The sequence below is a fragment of the Musa acuminata genome, chromosome BXJ1-10 (assembly GCF_036884655.1).
Source record: "Musa acuminata AAA Group cultivar baxijiao chromosome BXJ1-10, Cavendish_Baxijiao_AAA, whole genome shotgun sequence".
NCBI classification, from domain to species: domain Eukaryota; kingdom Viridiplantae; phylum Streptophyta; class Magnoliopsida; order Zingiberales; family Musaceae; genus Musa; species Musa acuminata.
The window spans coordinates 19,010,277-19,027,529 of NC_088336.1; the positions used below are offsets into that span (position 1 = coordinate 19,010,277).

Here is a 17,253-nt window from a genome sequence, read left to right on the forward strand (position 1 = left end):
TTGATCCTTGGAAATAGGACGGACGGCTCACAACCAACTGGACTTGAAGCAACCGGCAATGACGGGTACATGATGGGGTTGGTGAGTAGCCTAACCGGTTGATTTCCGATATTGGAGGTGGAGAAGGGGCGAGGGAAGGGAAGCGTACTCTCGCCTTGTGCCTTCCACACGATTCTTCGGCCTCGAGTTCTCCGTCGTTCCCAAGGGAAGGTGAGATTTTGCGGTGTGATTCTTCTTGGATCTTCCTCCGTCGGTGTATCCCACTGTTATCCCCCAATTTTTGGCGATTGAACTTGATTGATCGCACTTCTTTTTTGCCCTCTTCACCTTTGGTTCTGATCTGCGCCGTGAATTTGTCAGCATCGCCGAACCTTTTCTGAGATTTTTTGGGGAGTATTTGTTGCTTAATGTTTCTTCTTCTTTTTCTCGAGATCTGATGGTTGGGGTGGATTGGGATCTAAAGGAAAGGGTGGACCTTTTGCTAGGTTTAGGAATTCAAAGTATTAGTGCAGAGGGCAGCTGAAAACCTCTGATCCATTGGATCGTGCTCTTGTTGATGCATATTTGTGGCTTTGCTATTTGTTTGAAATTTTTTTGTATTGAATCTGTCGGAAAGTGTTTATGCGGAATTCTATAGAGGTGATGTCTTTTGGTTTTAGTTGATTGACTGAAAGTTATTGTGATGTGGATTTTGGTTGAGTTGTTTCAAGTCTTTTGCGTGGGAGGAGATCAAGAAGTAATGTTAGATCCAACTCTTTGTATCTTATCTTGGGCTGGTCATAGGACAACTGGTTAAAGTTCTTCACTTCTAGCAGTGTTGTGGGAGGACTTAATATTGCCTAGTTGAAATCAATTGAACTGTGGAAATCGTAATCTGGATTAGATTAAATGTCTAGATTTTTAGCATATTTGTATCATGTTACTATGATGAATGTCCTCGCATCAAAAGGAATTCTAACAACAAAGTGCAATTTCGAGAAATGAGTGGGTAATTGGGTGTTGGTCTGACTACTATTTTGCTTTTATATATGCAGATTGTAATTTTTGTCTCCTTTCGGTTCCGATGATTGTTTTGATCTCAAGTTTTAGTTTGCAGTTATGCAAACACATAACTTGCTGAAATGGGCATGTATAATAACTTTGTCAAGGATTGTAACATCAAGAAATCCTTTTTAAGTACATCACAGTGAGTATAATTTGTGTGTCACAATAATGTGCTGTTATGCTTTAACAACTCTTTCAGATGAAACAATCTGAAAAAGGATATTGATCATGCTGATTAAATGTTTTGCTGAATGTTTAAGCTGTGCTATTATAAAAAAGGAGCATTGTGCCACAACTTCTACTTGTTTCATGATTTTTTGTCTCATTGACGGTTGAGTTTTTCTCGAATATTATTGTTCTTGCCTATATGGATGTACATATGCCACATGACTTAATTCCCTGTGCAATTCTAACTTTATGGAAATAAACTTCAATCTGATTTTATTTACGGTTCAATACTTAAAATAGTATATAACATTTTGCATTTTTATAAAAAATAGGTCCACTGTAAGATGGAGTTTATGATGCAGTCATGGCATGCTTAAAAGAAATCAGGTTATTGATTGAACTGGATATTGATCATTGTTTACTGTGGGATTGATGGATCAGATTGGGGAGATTTTCCCTTTTAGGATTTTGATTGACCTCAGCCCACTCTGTTTGCAGCCATGTCATGGGCCTTGATGCTTGTATACTTGGTTTTATATAGGTGGCAGACACCTCTTTCCTTATATATGCTAAATCATCACTCTGATTCTAGATTGACTTGATGTGGTCCTCAGTTCACTTCGCCAACTTAAACATTGAATTAAATTGGGTAGAACTATGTGTTCCTTTAGCTATGACAGACTGTGCCTGATTCCTTTTTTTTATACTCGTAGTATACGATCTCCATGATTCATGTGCTTTTATACAGGAGGTAATTCTGGAGAGGATGTTGGTTGACATTTTCTATAAGTTTCACAATTTTGTCAACTCATAAACAGTTGAATTATAGTCGAGGGGACAATTTTTTGATGCAGTATGCTTTTTTCGCATGTAGCTTACAAGAACATGTCATGAGGGCCAGTTTGCACATAAGTTGATATCTAGCATCAACTTTTGTGCCAAGCGTTTTATGTATAACAGATTTTATTCTTTCTAAGCACACGGATGTCTAAATATTAGTGTTAATTGTTAGTTATAACTATGATTCACCACTTGCTCTGCCCTAAACCAAATATATTGCATATATCATAGTGCAGCAAGATCTCTTTTCATCTTATTTTTGTCTGAACATGTAGTATCTATAGATGTTCAAAGCTGATGCCATCTGGTGGTTTATTATTATTATTTTCGTTTGTCCAAGATCATTGGTTTATTATTATTATTTTTGTCTGTCCAAGATCATTGATAGTACAGAATCTGTAACCAAATGGTTGTTTTGGTCTCATGACAGTGTTGAATATGGAGTTCTTCACTGGCTTTCTGTGCGAATCAACACCGTCTGAGAACCTGTTTTCTCATCCGGATGCTCAGAGGTGTCCATTTTTGAGGAACATCAATGAACCAACAAACTTTTCCTTCTCATCATCTCTCGGTTCTCCTTTCCCAGTAAGTCAACACTATGTCTTTCTCATGCTTCAATATAGACTACATGGATGAATTGTCCCTTTTACCCTACTGTGCCCGTTACTGTTGTCTTTTAGTTAAGAGGAGCGAAGGGTCCAATCTTCGAAGATGGACCCAGTTTTGATATGGCATTCAAGATTTTCCATGGGCGCAACGGAGTCGTCCCACTTTCAGGGAAATCCTATATATGTGAGGACAATGTGGAACCTGAGCCTGCAATGCAGTTTAACCCTTTGGCAGGCAAAGCAGCCTCTATCAGCCTCTCAGCTTTTGGGCCAGGAGGACCTTTCAGTTTTGATTTCTTCTCAAAAAAGTGGAAAAGGGAGAAATCCTCCAAGAAAGATCACTCTCGACAGGTCAGGTCTCCTGTAACATTCATACCTCATCTCAAACTTTTATTGTGTTTCTAGTTCATTAGTTACGTTGGTTCTTCGACACTCCAAAAACTTGATTATGTACACATGATCATTGGAACTGTTGAATTCATAAATTGGTGCATTAAATATCACTGATGAAAGAAACAAGAATAGTGGTTTTTCCCATCTAGCTTTGAACCTTAAAAGAAGAAGAATTATTGTGATGTGCATTATTATCATTAACATCCGATATCATATATTGTCTTATGTCCAAATTCTTGCTTGTATTTGTTTGTTTCAGAATGGAAATGGTGCATCACATGAAGCATCAAGCAACGAGTGGCTCAAAACAGGGCAGTGTCCAATTGCAAAGTCTTATAGGGCAGTGAGCGGTGTCCTGCCTCTCGTAGCAAAGATCCTACAGCCACCACCAGGCATGAAACTGAAGTGCCCCCCCGCTGTGGTGGCTGCTCGAGCAGCACTAGCCCGCACTGCCCTTGTGAAGACCCTCCGTCCCCAGCCGCTGCCTGCAAAAATGTTAGCAATAGCTTTGCTAGGCATGGCTGCAAACGTTCCCCTTGGGGTTTGGCGAGAACATACTGAAAAGTTCTCTCCTCAGTGGTTTGCCGCAGTCCATGCTGCTGTGCCATTCATTGGCATGCTCAGGAAGTCTGTGGTCATGCCCAAGACAGCTATGGCACTAACCATAGCAGCCTCAATTTTAGGTCAGACTATTGGTTCGAGGGCTGAGCGGCTCCGGCTCAAGGCAGAAGCAGCAGCAGGGAGCTCAAGCAACTCGATAAACCAGGCAGCTATAGCTGTCAAATCAAGCGGACACTGCAGTGAGGGTGAGGGGAGAGTCTGGGAGCCTCTTCCACTGAAGGTGGCTGGTCGAGGTTCATCGCCAACCGCAAGTGTGTGTTTCTGAAAATTATTGCACTTATGTTGCAGCATATATCAAACCTCTAAAACCCATTTTATGCTTTAAAAGACTATTATCTCGTGTGCCAAGACCAGTAACATTGCCTTATATGCAGAAGCTGTAAGATGAATAAAGAGCTTTTAAGCTTGTTTTATTCTGTTGGTGATATTATATGCTGTATATACCCAGGGTTTCTGGGTAATCTTCTTCAAACTTAGGTACTATGTTGGAATGTAACAAAAGCATTATACATGTGGATTAAGCATGAATGAGAACTACCAGTGTGCTTTGGTTGGACAAATCTGTGCTGGTGGTTGAATGATATTGTAGCAGGTATGACTTAAGGTTATTGGTGGGTCTTCTGTCTTCTAATTTTCCCTTACCTTTCTTTTGATATTAGCTACCATAGAAATCTGTCTATTTTTGATAAATAATTAAATGATTAAGAAATTAAATTGGAATCTATCAATCATATCTATTGTATGTTTGAAAGAGTGAGAAATAAACTAAAACAAGCCAAAGAATATTTTTAGATTCCAACTAAAAATTTGTTAGATTTTATGAACACGAATCTTAATATAAATTTTCATGATATTATTTTATAGTTCTTATGCATAATAAACAAACATAACTAAAACTATGTGTCGCGGAAGGTGTAAACTTATTAGACGTCTATTTGGCATATTCTTTCTACATCGTCAAGTCAATCCAACGATCATAATTAGTCTACCGGGAAAAGGTTGAAAATTTACCTTCCCGCCGTCCCCTCGCGCCTTCACTTGGATTTCTTCGGTTCATCCCGCCAAGAGAGTGGCGCCAATCATTCCCGCCATCTCCCCTTCCTGCCTATATAATACGCTTAGGCTCTCCTTATCTTGCATCTCTCTCTCTCTCTCTCTCTCTCTCGCTGTAAATGGTGGTGGCGTTGGGTCCGGGGAGGTTCTATGGGAGTAGCCTCCCGCGGCCTCGCTTCTACGCTGATGTGAAGTTCAACGACGAGCGGGTGGACCCACCGGTGCCCGTCATGGACCCCTTCCTCTCCTGGGCGAAGGAGGCGCACTGGTCCATGGGCGGCCTCAATTTCAACCGCCACCGCCTCCAGGGCCGCATCGAGGGCTCCATCAAGAAGCTCCGCGCACAGCAAGAGAAGATGCAACGAGGAACGCCGGTGCTCTCCGTCAGACCCAAGTCGATGATTTCGAAGCCCAGAGTCGCCGGCCGGAAGCCTCTCCATCTTGCGTCCCCCGATTCGGTCTCGTCTGCTGGCGATGATGATGAGGTGGTGGTAGCGTCGGAGCAAGGGAAGAGTGAGTTTAAGGTTTCTTTCTCTCCAAGTAGATCTGGTGATGGCAAGAGGAAAAGGGTGAGGAGGCTCGGGGAGGAATTCGATAGGATCGCGGCGGAGCAGCTGAACGGGCCGAGGGAGGATGCTGGTGGCGTGGCATCAAGGACCCGGCGGCGGAGGTCAGTTACAGAGGAAGTCGAGGTTGATGAAGGGGACGCTACTTCTTCTCCTAACAGGAAACGCAGCAACCAGGTCGAGGGAAAGAAGATGAAGGAGGTCGATTGTGCGGTGCCGAGGAGGACTTCGCCTAGGAAGAAGCAATCAAGTTGATTACCATGTTCGTCGATCACATGCATGTGCCCTTGGTGGTGCCACTAACTGTCGTCCTTAAGTTGTATGCAACATGTTTGTGATATTGACTGTGATGAGGAACAAAAGAAAAGTTTGCCATTGTGCAGTTCTGGCTTTTCAGTGTAGTTCTTTGTGGCATAAAAATATGTGTTAACATAATATTTATGATTTCGTCTAAATATTTTTAGTGATTATAATTTGTTTTATGTAAAATAATCATAATGATCATTTGAAAAGATAATTAATCTATTAACATGAAGGGTGTGAAGCAATAAATAAATAACTTGCTTACCTGCCTGTAGGCCCTGCGAAGGAACGAGGTCGAAAGGCAATGCCCAAGCCATGAGCTTCGTAGTAGTTGGCGCAGCACGCAGGTGTGACGTCTCCCTATAATCAATCCTTGCCTGCACACATCCTCCGCCATCAGCCAAGCAAGAAGGCTTACGGTACCCAAAGGAAACGATCTTTCGTCCATGACGACTCACCTTCTCCCCATCGCTCTGCTCTCCTTGCTCGCCGCGGCCTCGTCCCACCACCCGATTGCAGCTTCGCCGCACGGCAGGGACGTCGTAGTGGCGGTCCGGGAGATGCAGCGCGCCAGCTACTTCTCCTTCGCCATGCTCATCCAGATGGTGCAGGACAAGCTCCCCGACAACTCCACCTTCCTGATGCCCAGCGACAGGATGCTGTCCAAGATCCTCATCCCCGAGAACGAGGTGGTGGCGTTCCTGGGCAGGCATTCGATCCCCTCCCTGCTGCTGTTCGACGACCTGCGGCGTCTCCCCTCGGGGACTCTGGTTCCCACGTACCAACCTGATTCCATGATCACAGTGAACAACAGCGGGAGGAGGAACCTGTACCTCAACGGCGCGCTGCTGGTGCGCCCTAATGTTTGCACCGCTGGCTCGTCGTTCAGGTGTCACGGAATCTACGGAGAGATGACAGCGGTCGCCGTGAACAGAGCTGCGCCACCCAACTGCGCCGGAGCAGCCCCGCTGCCACCAGCGGCGGCAGTCCCTCTCCTGGCACCGCCACCTCAGCCGACTTCGGTCGCTCCCCCTAGTGTGAACGCCGCCGTCAGTCCTTCCCCTGCAGGATTTGACAACAGTGCGAGGAGGTCGGGTTCTCCCGCGATCAGTTTTAGCATGGCCTGCTCTGCTGCCATAGTACAGTTCCTAATATTATCAATGGTGAACAATCCAAGTTAGATCACTACCACTTCAGGTTTCATATAGATCTTTAGTCTACTTCAAAGAAAGCCAATGATGTCAATTCAAGAGAAAGCAATTGTTCCAAACTACAAAAAAAAAGAAAAAAGCATAGTTTTAGTAAATCAAAGAAAATTGTAATGAAATTGCAAGGCATCAAATCCGGTGGTCTCAGTAGAATAACATTCTTCTGTTGATTCTAAATTTACATGACAAATTTAGTTCAAAAAGGAGTGATAAAAATATCTGTGGCTTTCTTGATGAACACCTGTGGACATGTGAGGAGGAGAAACCCTAAACCATTAATATAATGTACATCAATATGAATCAACATCTATTGGTGTATACAATTAAATGATTACATATCAAAATCAAGCTTCCTTTTAAAACAATTAGCACTCACCAATCAAATATCACCAAAAGCCGAATGATGGAGAACCTATTCACAGGGGCTGTTACCTCATCTGATCTCTTCATAGTATTTCACCTTCATAAAAATAATGCTCGAGTGAAGATATACTGTATTTGATTTTTGCCCAAAATAAGCACATATGACTAACTCTCAAGTCAAAGAAGTATGCCCAAAATAAGCACATACAAGTTCCATAGTTTATGAAATCATTTTCTTTTAGGAGAAAGAAAGCCATGAACGAGATGTATAAAACTTACAGTGTCAACAATGCTTCTTTGGGCATCATAAGATCAATAGTTAGCAAGTCATGATGGAGGATGACTTGCTAATAATTAGGATCAATAATCTGCAGATATGTATATACATGGAGAAAGAAGACAATATGCAGCATCAACCTCCATTACTTACTCGAAAACGAAATCAAATTGCCTCAACTAGAACATAAAGTGGCAATTCTACAAGTGCAGACCAAAAGAAGTACTCTGAGATTTGTTGGTGTGGCAGCATAAGCTGAATGCAGAGAACGAATAAGGGCTCGGGCATCACTTATTGTCACATCCTGATTTTTTTTTTTTTTTTTTTTTTCATATATTTTCACACAGGCCAAATAAATAAACATCACTTTATTCATCATCTATAACCATTTATTACAATTCATTTATTCATCAAATTACAAATAGAAAAGTTAACTTCAAGAGTCATCCAAGTGGCTCTACCTAGCGGTAGAGGAATGTTCGCTCTCCACTGGAATCCGATTTAGTACTAGAGGGAGGCTGCTCTGAAAATCAAAAACAAAGAAAATTCAGCAACGCTGAGTAGGAACCCCAAAAGTCAAATCAAGATAAATACATGATCAAAATTCAATCAATCATCCCATTGGCGTATATCAAGTACCCGAAGGAGCACTCCCCCAACAGCGGATGGAGAGGCTTTATCCTACGGGATGAGTTTGTGTTCTCCCAACAGCGGATGGAGGCAAACTCATATCACACTCCCAACAGCGGATGGAGTGGTGTCCCACACCCGCCAAAGTGGGGACACGTTCCTCCCAACAGCGGATGGAGGAACCGTCCAGCCGCCACGTCTGACGGCCCGCTAATCCCCGAAGGGAATCGCCCTACCTGCTCTCGGCAGGAATATAATCTCACACTGGTCATATCCATTTCGGGATGAAATAACATATTTAAAACATCTTTTTCAAAAATCATCAATATCAAATAATATAAATTAACCCTCAATTGACTTGAACTCTAGTTTAATCGATTCAACTGAACTCGATTTACTAGAGCCTAACTGAACTGATCTCTAATCCTTATTTAACTGGTCTGGAACCACCCTAGACTAGTATAATTTAGACTAGATTAAGTTCAATTTAGGTTAAACTAACTTGAATAAGTCAATCAATTCGGAATCATCCTGAATTGATCTAGACTAATCAAGTCTAGTTTAATTCAATCAATATTTGGGCTCAAGTTCAACAATAATATTGGGCTAGATTGAGCCAGTCCATCTACTGGTCATGTGCATTATACATGATTGAGCATGCATTACATAAAACTGGCCCAACCCTGGCCCATGGACTAGTCATAGCATATACCCATTAACAACATAAATGAAAACATAATAATGCATTAAAAGATAGATGAGGAGAAAAGATTTAATACAAAGAAATAACATTTTTAATTTGATTAGAAATCATAAGACATTAAAAGAGGGCCTAGGAGATAAGTTTTAACACAAGGAAATAGCTTTCTAAATTCAAATAAAAATCATGTTTTCAACACATAAAATTTTAACATATTCTAATCATATTTTAAATCATTCAGAATAATATATTTTAAATTTCAAATCAAAGGATATCAAAAAGGGATTTTAGATAACATATTCTAGTCTAACAAGATTTTAATCCAGATAAGATTAAAGATAAACTGTAATACAGAAAATATATCATATAAAACATATACCTTTTTAACATATTTAATTCTACAATAAAAAAACCTTAATCATGGGTCAAAGAATATTTTGAAAACTTTAACTGATTACTTTAATACAAAAAAATTTGACATTTAAAGAATTGATACATATTTTTCAAACTATAAAACTTTCAACATTTAAAGAATCAAAATAAAAGCTAAAACTTTTAAGAAAGGTAGGGAAACCTACCTCTTGTCAATAGGGTGTAACTCCTCGTTCTCTTGTCAACAGGGTGAAACTCCTCGTTCCTCCCGCTGCCAGGCTCGACTATGTAAGGAACGAAGGAGAGAAATCCCTCCCCTTTAAATAGGAGGAGGTGAGCCTCTATTAAGGGAAATAAATTTTAATTTTCGTATTTATTTAATATAAATTATTTCCATTTAATATACTACCAAATATGATATCATCATATTTGGAATACTTACTAGTTATTTCCTTAATTCATATCAACAAACAAGGAAGTAGATTAGGATTTCCCAAGGAAGTAGATTAGGATTTCCTTAAATTATAATAACAAGTAAGGAAAGAAAATCAATTCTTAACTTAAATATTTGATGTGATTACATTTCTCCCCTCCTATAGGAAATTTGGTCCCCAAATTTAGCTTACCTTAATAGAATAGATGAGGATACTGCTCTCGCATATCTTCTTCTCTTTCCCATGTTGCCTCTTGGTCTGAATGGTGTTGCCAACAAATCTTTACCAAAGGTATAATTTTGTTCCTTAGAACATGTTCTTTTCTTTCCAAGATCTGGGTTGGTTGTTCTCTAAAAGTGGCATCATCTCGTAATTGTAGAGGTTGGTAAGATATGACATGTGATGGATCCCTGATATATCTTCGAAGCATTGACACGTGGAATACATCATGGATGCTAGCCAAAGTCGGGGGCAATGCCAATCTGTATGCTACAGGCCCAACCTTTTGTAAGATCTCAAATGGGCCAATAAATCTTGGGGCTAACTTTCCCCTTTGACCAAACCTCATAACTCCCTTGGTTGGCGACACCTTTAAGAAGACGTGCTCACCAATTTCGAACTCTAGATCTCTTCGCCTTCGATCTGCATAACTTTTCTGACGACTTTGAGCTGTTAATAATCTTTGGCGTATAATTCGAATATTATCAGCATCTTTTTGAATTAACTGAGGCCCCAAAAGCTTCCGTTCTCCCACCTCATCCCAATATACAGGTGATCTGCACTTTCTTCCATAAAGAGCTTCAAATGGAGCCATCTGTATGCTAGAGTGGTAGCTATTATTATAAGAAAACTCAATTAGATGTAAGTGCATATCCCAACTCCCACCAAAGTCTAAAGCACATGCTCTTAAGAGATCTTCAAGAGTTTGTATTGTCCTTTCAGATTGGCCATCAGTTTGGGGGTGGAAAGCTGTACTAAATTTTAACTGCGTGCCCAAAGATTTTTGTAGACTTCCCCAAAATTTAGAGGTGAATCTTGGATCTCTATCTGAGATAATGCTAACTGGCACCCCATGATATCGAATGATTTCCTTAATATATAAGCTTGCTAGTTTATCCAATGAATACTTCTTGTTAATAGGAAGGAAGTGAGCAGATTTAGTAAGTCTGTCTACTATTACCCAAATTCCGTCATATCCTTTCACAGTCTTGGGTAATCCTGTCACAAAATCCATAGTGACTTGTTCCCACTTCCATTCAGGAATCGAAATCCTCTGCAACTTTCCCGCAGGTACTCGATGTTCTATCTTCACCTGTTGACATATCAGACATTTAGAAACAAACTCTGCTATATCTCTCTTCATACCATGCCACCAATAGTTTTGGCGTAAATCTCGATACATCTTAGTAGTCCCGGGATGCATGTTAAATTTTGATCTATGTGCCTCATCCAATAATTGCATCTTTACTGGATGGCTTTCGGGAACACAAAGTCGATTATGGAATGTAATAGAACCATCTTCGGCTTGGAGGAATTCAGATCTAGAACCTTGAGCTATTTCCTTAACTATCATTTGAAGATATGTATCTTCCTTTTGACCTTCTTTAACCTTTTCCACCAAAAATGATTGTGCTATCAAACACACAAGAAAACCTTTATTTGTCTCCGATAAAAGCTTAAGTTTTAAGTCTGCTAACTTCGTCATCATAGAATTCCTTTGAATATTCATATAGGCTACAAGACTATAGGTATTTCTGCTTAAGGCATCAGCAACTACATTAGCTTTCCCAGGATGGTAGTTGATATTAAAATCATAATCCTTTAAAAAGTCCAACCACCTTCTTGGTCTCATATTTAAATCTTTCTGTGTGAAAATATATTTGAGACTCTTATGATCTGTGAAGATTTTGAAAGTCTGTCCATATAGATAATGCCTCCAAATTTTCAGTGCAAAAATGATAGCTGCTAGTTCTAAGTCATGAGTAGGATAGTTCTTTTCATGAGGCTTTAATTGCCTCGATGCATAAGCAACTACCCTCTCGTTTTGCATTAGAACGCAACCAAGCCCTTGTAGTGAGGCATCACTATACACTACAAAACCTTCTCCTCCTGAAGGAATCACCAAGATAGGAGCACTGGTTAATTTCTTCTTCAATTCTTGAAAACTTTGTTGACATTTATCATCCCACATGAATTTTATGTTCTTTTGTGTCAACTTGGTCAATGGTGCTGCTATTTTTGAAAAGCCTTCTACGAATCTTCTATAGTATCCAGCCAAACCCAAGAAGCTTCTAATCTCTGAAACATTAGAAGGCTGCTTCCATTTTATCACAGCTTCAATCTTGTGAGGGTCAACAGATATGCCAGCGCTCGAAATTACATGACCGAGAAACATAATTTCATTGAGCCAAAAGTTACACTTACTTAACTTGGCATATAGTTTCTCTCGCCTCAGGACTTCCAGAACTGTCTTAAGATGGTGTTCATGCTCTGCTATGCTTTTGGAGTAGATCAAGATATCATCAATAAACACAATTACAAATTTATCGAGATAAGGGTGGAACACTCTATTCATGAGATCCATGAAGGCAGCTGGTGCATTTGTGAGTCCAAAAGGCATTACTAAGAATTCATAATGACCATATCTTGTTCTAAAGGCAGTTTTCTGTATGTCTCCTTCCCTTATCTTTAGTTGATGATACCCGGATCTCAAATCAATCTTTGAGTATACCTGAGTACCTTGAAGTTGATCAAACAGGTCATCTATTCGAGGAAGAGGATATTTATTCTTTATGGTCACTTGGTTGAGTTGTCTATAATCGATGCATAGTCGCATAGATCCATCTTTCTTCTTCACAAATAGGACAGGGGCACCCCAAGGTGATACACTAGGTCGAATAAAACCCTTGTCCAAAAGCTCTTGGATCTGTTTCTTTAACTCCTCCAACTCAATTGGTGCCATTCTATATGGAGGTTTAGAAATAGGTGCAGTACCAGGTAGAAGATCAATTGTAAATTCAATTTGTCTATTTGGTGGCAGTGCAAGTAGATCTTCAGGAAAAACATCTGGAAAATCCCGTACAATGGGGATGTCCTTTAATACTGTCTTCTTAGATTCTTCTCCAGAAATAAAGGCCAAGTATCCCTGACATCCCTTCAGTAATAGTTGGGTAGCACTCAAGGCTGAAATAATAGAAGGGAACTTTTCTTGAATCCCAATGAACTTGAAAGGTGGTTGATCTAGAGGTGAGAAAGTAACAGTCTTCCGAAAACAATCGACACTTGCATGGTATGCGGAAAGCCAGTCCATACCCAAGATAGCGTCGAAATCTTGAAATTCTAGTAGAATAAGATCTACTAGCAAATCGTGACTTTCAATAGTAATAACACAGTTTCTATATATCTGATCAACTATCAAAGAGTTTCCAACCGGTGTTACTACCATTAATGCATTATTCATTGTCTCACGATTCTTATGCAGTTTCATAGCAAAACAAGGTGATATAAAAGAATGCGTAGAACCAGAATCAATAAGCACAGATGCTGGCATACCACAGAGTGTGATGATACCTTTAATAATAGATCCCGAGGCTTCAGCATCTTGGTGAGTCAGTGCGTAGACTCTTGCATGTCCTTCCTCTCTCGGTCGTAGCTGTTGTTGTCCAGTTGTTTGGGGTGGAGCTCGGCGTTGATGTTGCTTCCGTGGGCAATCCTTCGACATGTGCCCGGGTTGTTGACAATAAAAACATACGCGTTGTCCCATGGGGCATGAGGTGGAAACATGATCTGTCTTCCCACAGAAATAACATCTTATAACAACTTGATTGCTAGGAGCTCCTGCTTGTTGATGCCCGAACTGTTTGCCTTTTCCTTTCTTTGAGGGTCCAGAATGTGATCCCCAATACGTAAATGGTGCAGCACTAAAAGGTCGCTTTCGATCCTTTGCTTGTTGTAATTCATTATCTAATTTCTCTACCACCAAAGCTCGATTTAACACTTCAGTATATGTTGGTAAAATCAGTACTGCAACAGACTTTCTAATTGATGATCGAAGTCCTCTCTCAAAATGACGAGCTCTTTGACTTTCATTAAAAGCAATATGTGGAGAGAACTGAGCCAACTCAGTGAAATGATGATCATATTCCAATACAGTTCTATTTCCTTGGTGGATGCTAAGGAATTCTTGTTGTTTCTCAAAGCGAACTGAATCAGGAAAGAATTGCTCATAAAATGCATCTTTAAACTGCTCCCAAGTTACCACATTACCTCCAGCCTCTAACATCCTCCTTTTTGAGGTCCACCAAGTGTCTGCCTTCCCTTCCAAAATGAAAGAAGCAAAAGGCACTTTCTGATTTTCCCTACATTCGATAGCTTCGAATGTCTTTTCCACTTGACGAATCCAACGTTCAGCAAAGATTGGATCTGGCTTGCCTTCAAAAACCGGTGGTCCCAATCTTTTAAAGTGATCTAAAGTATTATTCCTACCCCGTGGAATTTCATCTCGTTCCTCTTGACGCTCAAAGTATCCTCTAATAGCATTGAGGACTCCGTGTACGTCACTTTGAGCATTGACGGGTGCTGGGGCATGAGGGGCATTCTGCGAAGTCGGAGAAGCTGGCCCATAATTAGTGACAGGTGTACGGGAGGACTGGGTTTGCTCTACGATGCGTGGAGCTTCCAAGTTATTGTTTGTTTGAACACCTCTCCGAGTGCGTACACCGGTAGCATTACGACCATGAGCACCCCGAGTGACATGACCACTAATCTCTGGAATTGGCTCCATTACTCCTATAATAAGTTAAAGACAATCATTGGTTAAAGTCAATCAAGGGACCTAATACACCTACAGGCCCTAGACCATGCTCTGATACCATAAAAATTGTCACATCCTGATTTTTTTTTTTTTTTTTTTTTTTCATATATTTTCACACAGGCCAAATAAATAAACATCACTTTATTCATCATCTATAACCATTTATTACAATTCATTTATTCATCAAATTACAAATAGAAAAGTTAACTTCAAGAGTCATCCAAGTGGCTCTACCTAGCGGTAGAGGAATGTTCGCTCTCCACTGGAATCCGATTTAGTACTAGAGGGAGGCTGCTCTGAAAATCAAAAACAAAGAAAATTCAGCAACGCTGAGTAGGAACCCCAAAAGTCAAATCAAGATAAATACATGATCAAAATTCAATCAATCATCCCATTGGCGTATATCAAGTACCCGAAGGAGCACTCCCCCAACAGCGGATGGAGAGGCTTTATCCTACGGGATGAGTTTGTGTTCTCCCAACAGCGGATGGAGGCAAACTCATATCACACTCCCAACAGCGGATGGAGTGGTGTCCCACACCCGCCAAAGTGGGGACACGTTCCTCCCAACAGCGGATGGAGGAACCGTCCAGCCGCCACGTCTGACGGCCCGCTAATCCCCGAAGGGAATCGCCCTACCTGCTCTCGGCAGGAATATAATCTCACACTGGTCATATCCATTTCGGGATGAAATAACATATTTAAAACATCTTTTTCAAAAATCATCAATATCAAATAATATAAATTAACCCTCAATTGACTTGAACTCTAGTTTAATCGATTCAACTGAACTCGATTTACTAGAGCCTAACTGAACTGATCTCTAATCCTTATTTAACTGGTCTGGAACCACCCTAGACTAGTATAATTTAGACTAGATTAAGTTCAATTTAGGTTAAACTAACTTGAATAAGTCAATCAATTCGGAATCATCCTGAATTGATCTAGACTAATCAAGTCTAGTTTAATTCAATCAATATTTGGGCTCAAGTTCAACAATAATATTGGGCTAGATTGAGCCAGTCCATCTACTGGTCATGTGCATTATACATGATTGAGCATGCATTACATAAAACTGGCCCAACCCTGGCCCATGGACTAGTCATAGCATATACCCATTAACAACATAAATGAAAACATAATAATGCATTAAAAGATAGATGAGGAGAAAAGATTTAATACAAAGAAATAACATTTTTAATTTGATTAGAAATCATAAGACATTAAAAGAGGGCCTAGGAGATAAGTTTTAACACAAGGAAATAGCTTTCTAAATTCAAATAAAAATCATGTTTTCAACACATAAAATTTTAACATATTCTAATCATATTTTAAATCATTCAGAATAATATATTTTAAATTTCAAATCAAAGGATATCAAAAAGGGATTTTAGATAACATATTCTAGTCTAACAAGATTTTAATCCAGATAAGATTAAAGATAAACTGTAATACAGAAAATATATCATATAAAACATATACCTTTTTAACATATTTAATTCTACAATAAAAAAACCTTAATCATGGGTCAAAGAATATTTTGAAAACTTTAACTGATTACTTTAATACAAAAAAATTTGACATTTAAAGAATTGATACATATTTTTCAAACTATAAAACTTTCAACATTTAAAGAATCAAAATAAAAGCTAAAACTTTTAAGAAAGGTAGGGAAACCTACCTCTTGTCAATAGGGTGTAACTCCTCGTTCTCTTGTCAACAGGGTGAAACTCCTCGTTCCTCCCGCTGCCAGGCTCGACTATGTAAGGAACGAAGGAGAGAAATCCCTCCCCTTTAAATAGGAGGAGGTGAGCCTCTATTAAGGGAAATAAATTTTAATTTTCGTATTTATTTAATATAAATTATTTCCATTTAATATACTACCAAATATGATATCATCATATTTGGAATACTTACTAGTTATTTCCTTAATTCATATCAACAAACAAGGAAGTAGATTAGGATTTCCCAAGGAAGTAGATTAGGATTTCCTTAAATTATAATAACAAGTAAGGAAAGAAAATCAATTCTTAACTTAAATATTTGATGTGATTACACTTATATTTGATTTCACCATCCTCAACTCTAGGTTTCCTGAAATTGAAAACAAAAGAAACAAGACATATTGGTAGTTTTTCATCAAACACAACAACAATGCCACAGAAAAAAAATCTGAAAAAATGCATTAGCAATAAAGAAGTTCACAAGCACTTAGCTTCATAAGAAACATCTATGTTTCGAAAGGAAAATTGGTGGATCAGCTGAACTGATGTGATAATCATAGAGGTCTCGTTAACAGATGGCGCAGAGGTACCAGTAAGATGCTTCATTGAGTACAATGAACAACGAAACTGTGTAATAATAGAGTCTGAGACACGTAATAGAGCAATAAGCCATATGTTCTGACGACTATTTGGGGTTGGCTACATGGTCTTTTCGCATCGCTGAGCCCAATTGAGGGCAATCTCACAGATCAAATTGAAATCCATCAAAGCCTTTCTTATTGTTTCTAATTAGGCCTTCTTTAATTGACGCCACTACTTTTCTTATTAGAATAACATCAGTTGTGGACCTTCGAAGAAGCACTTATTTATAGCAAATTTAAGCGTTCTCAGAATGTATTCTAGGCAAGCCCTAGGTTCCATTAACATCAAGCCAAATGAAGATTGATCAATCTCTCCAACAATTTAGCAAGACAAATGAGAGAAAAAAATCTTTCTAGCCAAACTCATTCATCCAACAAATTTGGCAAATCCTCACTCGTTCATTCAAAACCTAAGCCAACAAATACCCCAAATCCTAAGTTATTTCGTGCGCCTATACACAGACGGATACAGATTCTCCTTACTCTTTTGGCGTC

General features: G+C 39.5%; 3 protein-coding genes across 3 annotated transcripts; all 3 read left to right on the forward strand.

Annotated features, from left to right (window-relative positions):
* The first annotated feature begins 57 nt into the window (after window positions 1-57).
* On the forward strand, window positions 58-4,087 carry LOC104000170 (uncharacterized). Its single transcript, XM_009422152.3, has 4 exons — window positions 58-210; window positions 2,483-2,637; window positions 2,733-3,011; window positions 3,313-4,087. Exons 2-4 carry the CDS (start codon window positions 2,491-2,493, stop codon window positions 3,937-3,939), a joined length of 1,053 nt encoding a protein of 350 aa, XP_009420427.2. The 5' UTR covers window positions 58-210; window positions 2,483-2,490; the 3' UTR covers window positions 3,940-4,087.
* A 587-nt stretch (window positions 4,088-4,674) lies between these two features.
* Window positions 4,675-5,734, forward strand: LOC104000171 (uncharacterized). Its single transcript, XM_009422153.3, has one exon. It carries the CDS (start codon window positions 4,847-4,849, stop codon window positions 5,546-5,548), a length of 702 nt encoding a protein of 233 aa, XP_009420428.2. The 5' UTR covers window positions 4,675-4,846; the 3' UTR covers window positions 5,549-5,734.
* Window positions 5,735-6,042: 308 nt separating this feature from the next.
* Window positions 6,043-6,777, forward strand: LOC104000202 (FAS1 domain-containing protein SELMODRAFT_448915-like). The gene has a single exon (XM_009422190.3). It carries the CDS (start codon window positions 6,043-6,045, stop codon window positions 6,775-6,777), a length of 735 nt encoding a protein of 244 aa, XP_009420465.3.
* Window positions 6,778-17,253: the final 10,476 nt, after the last annotated feature.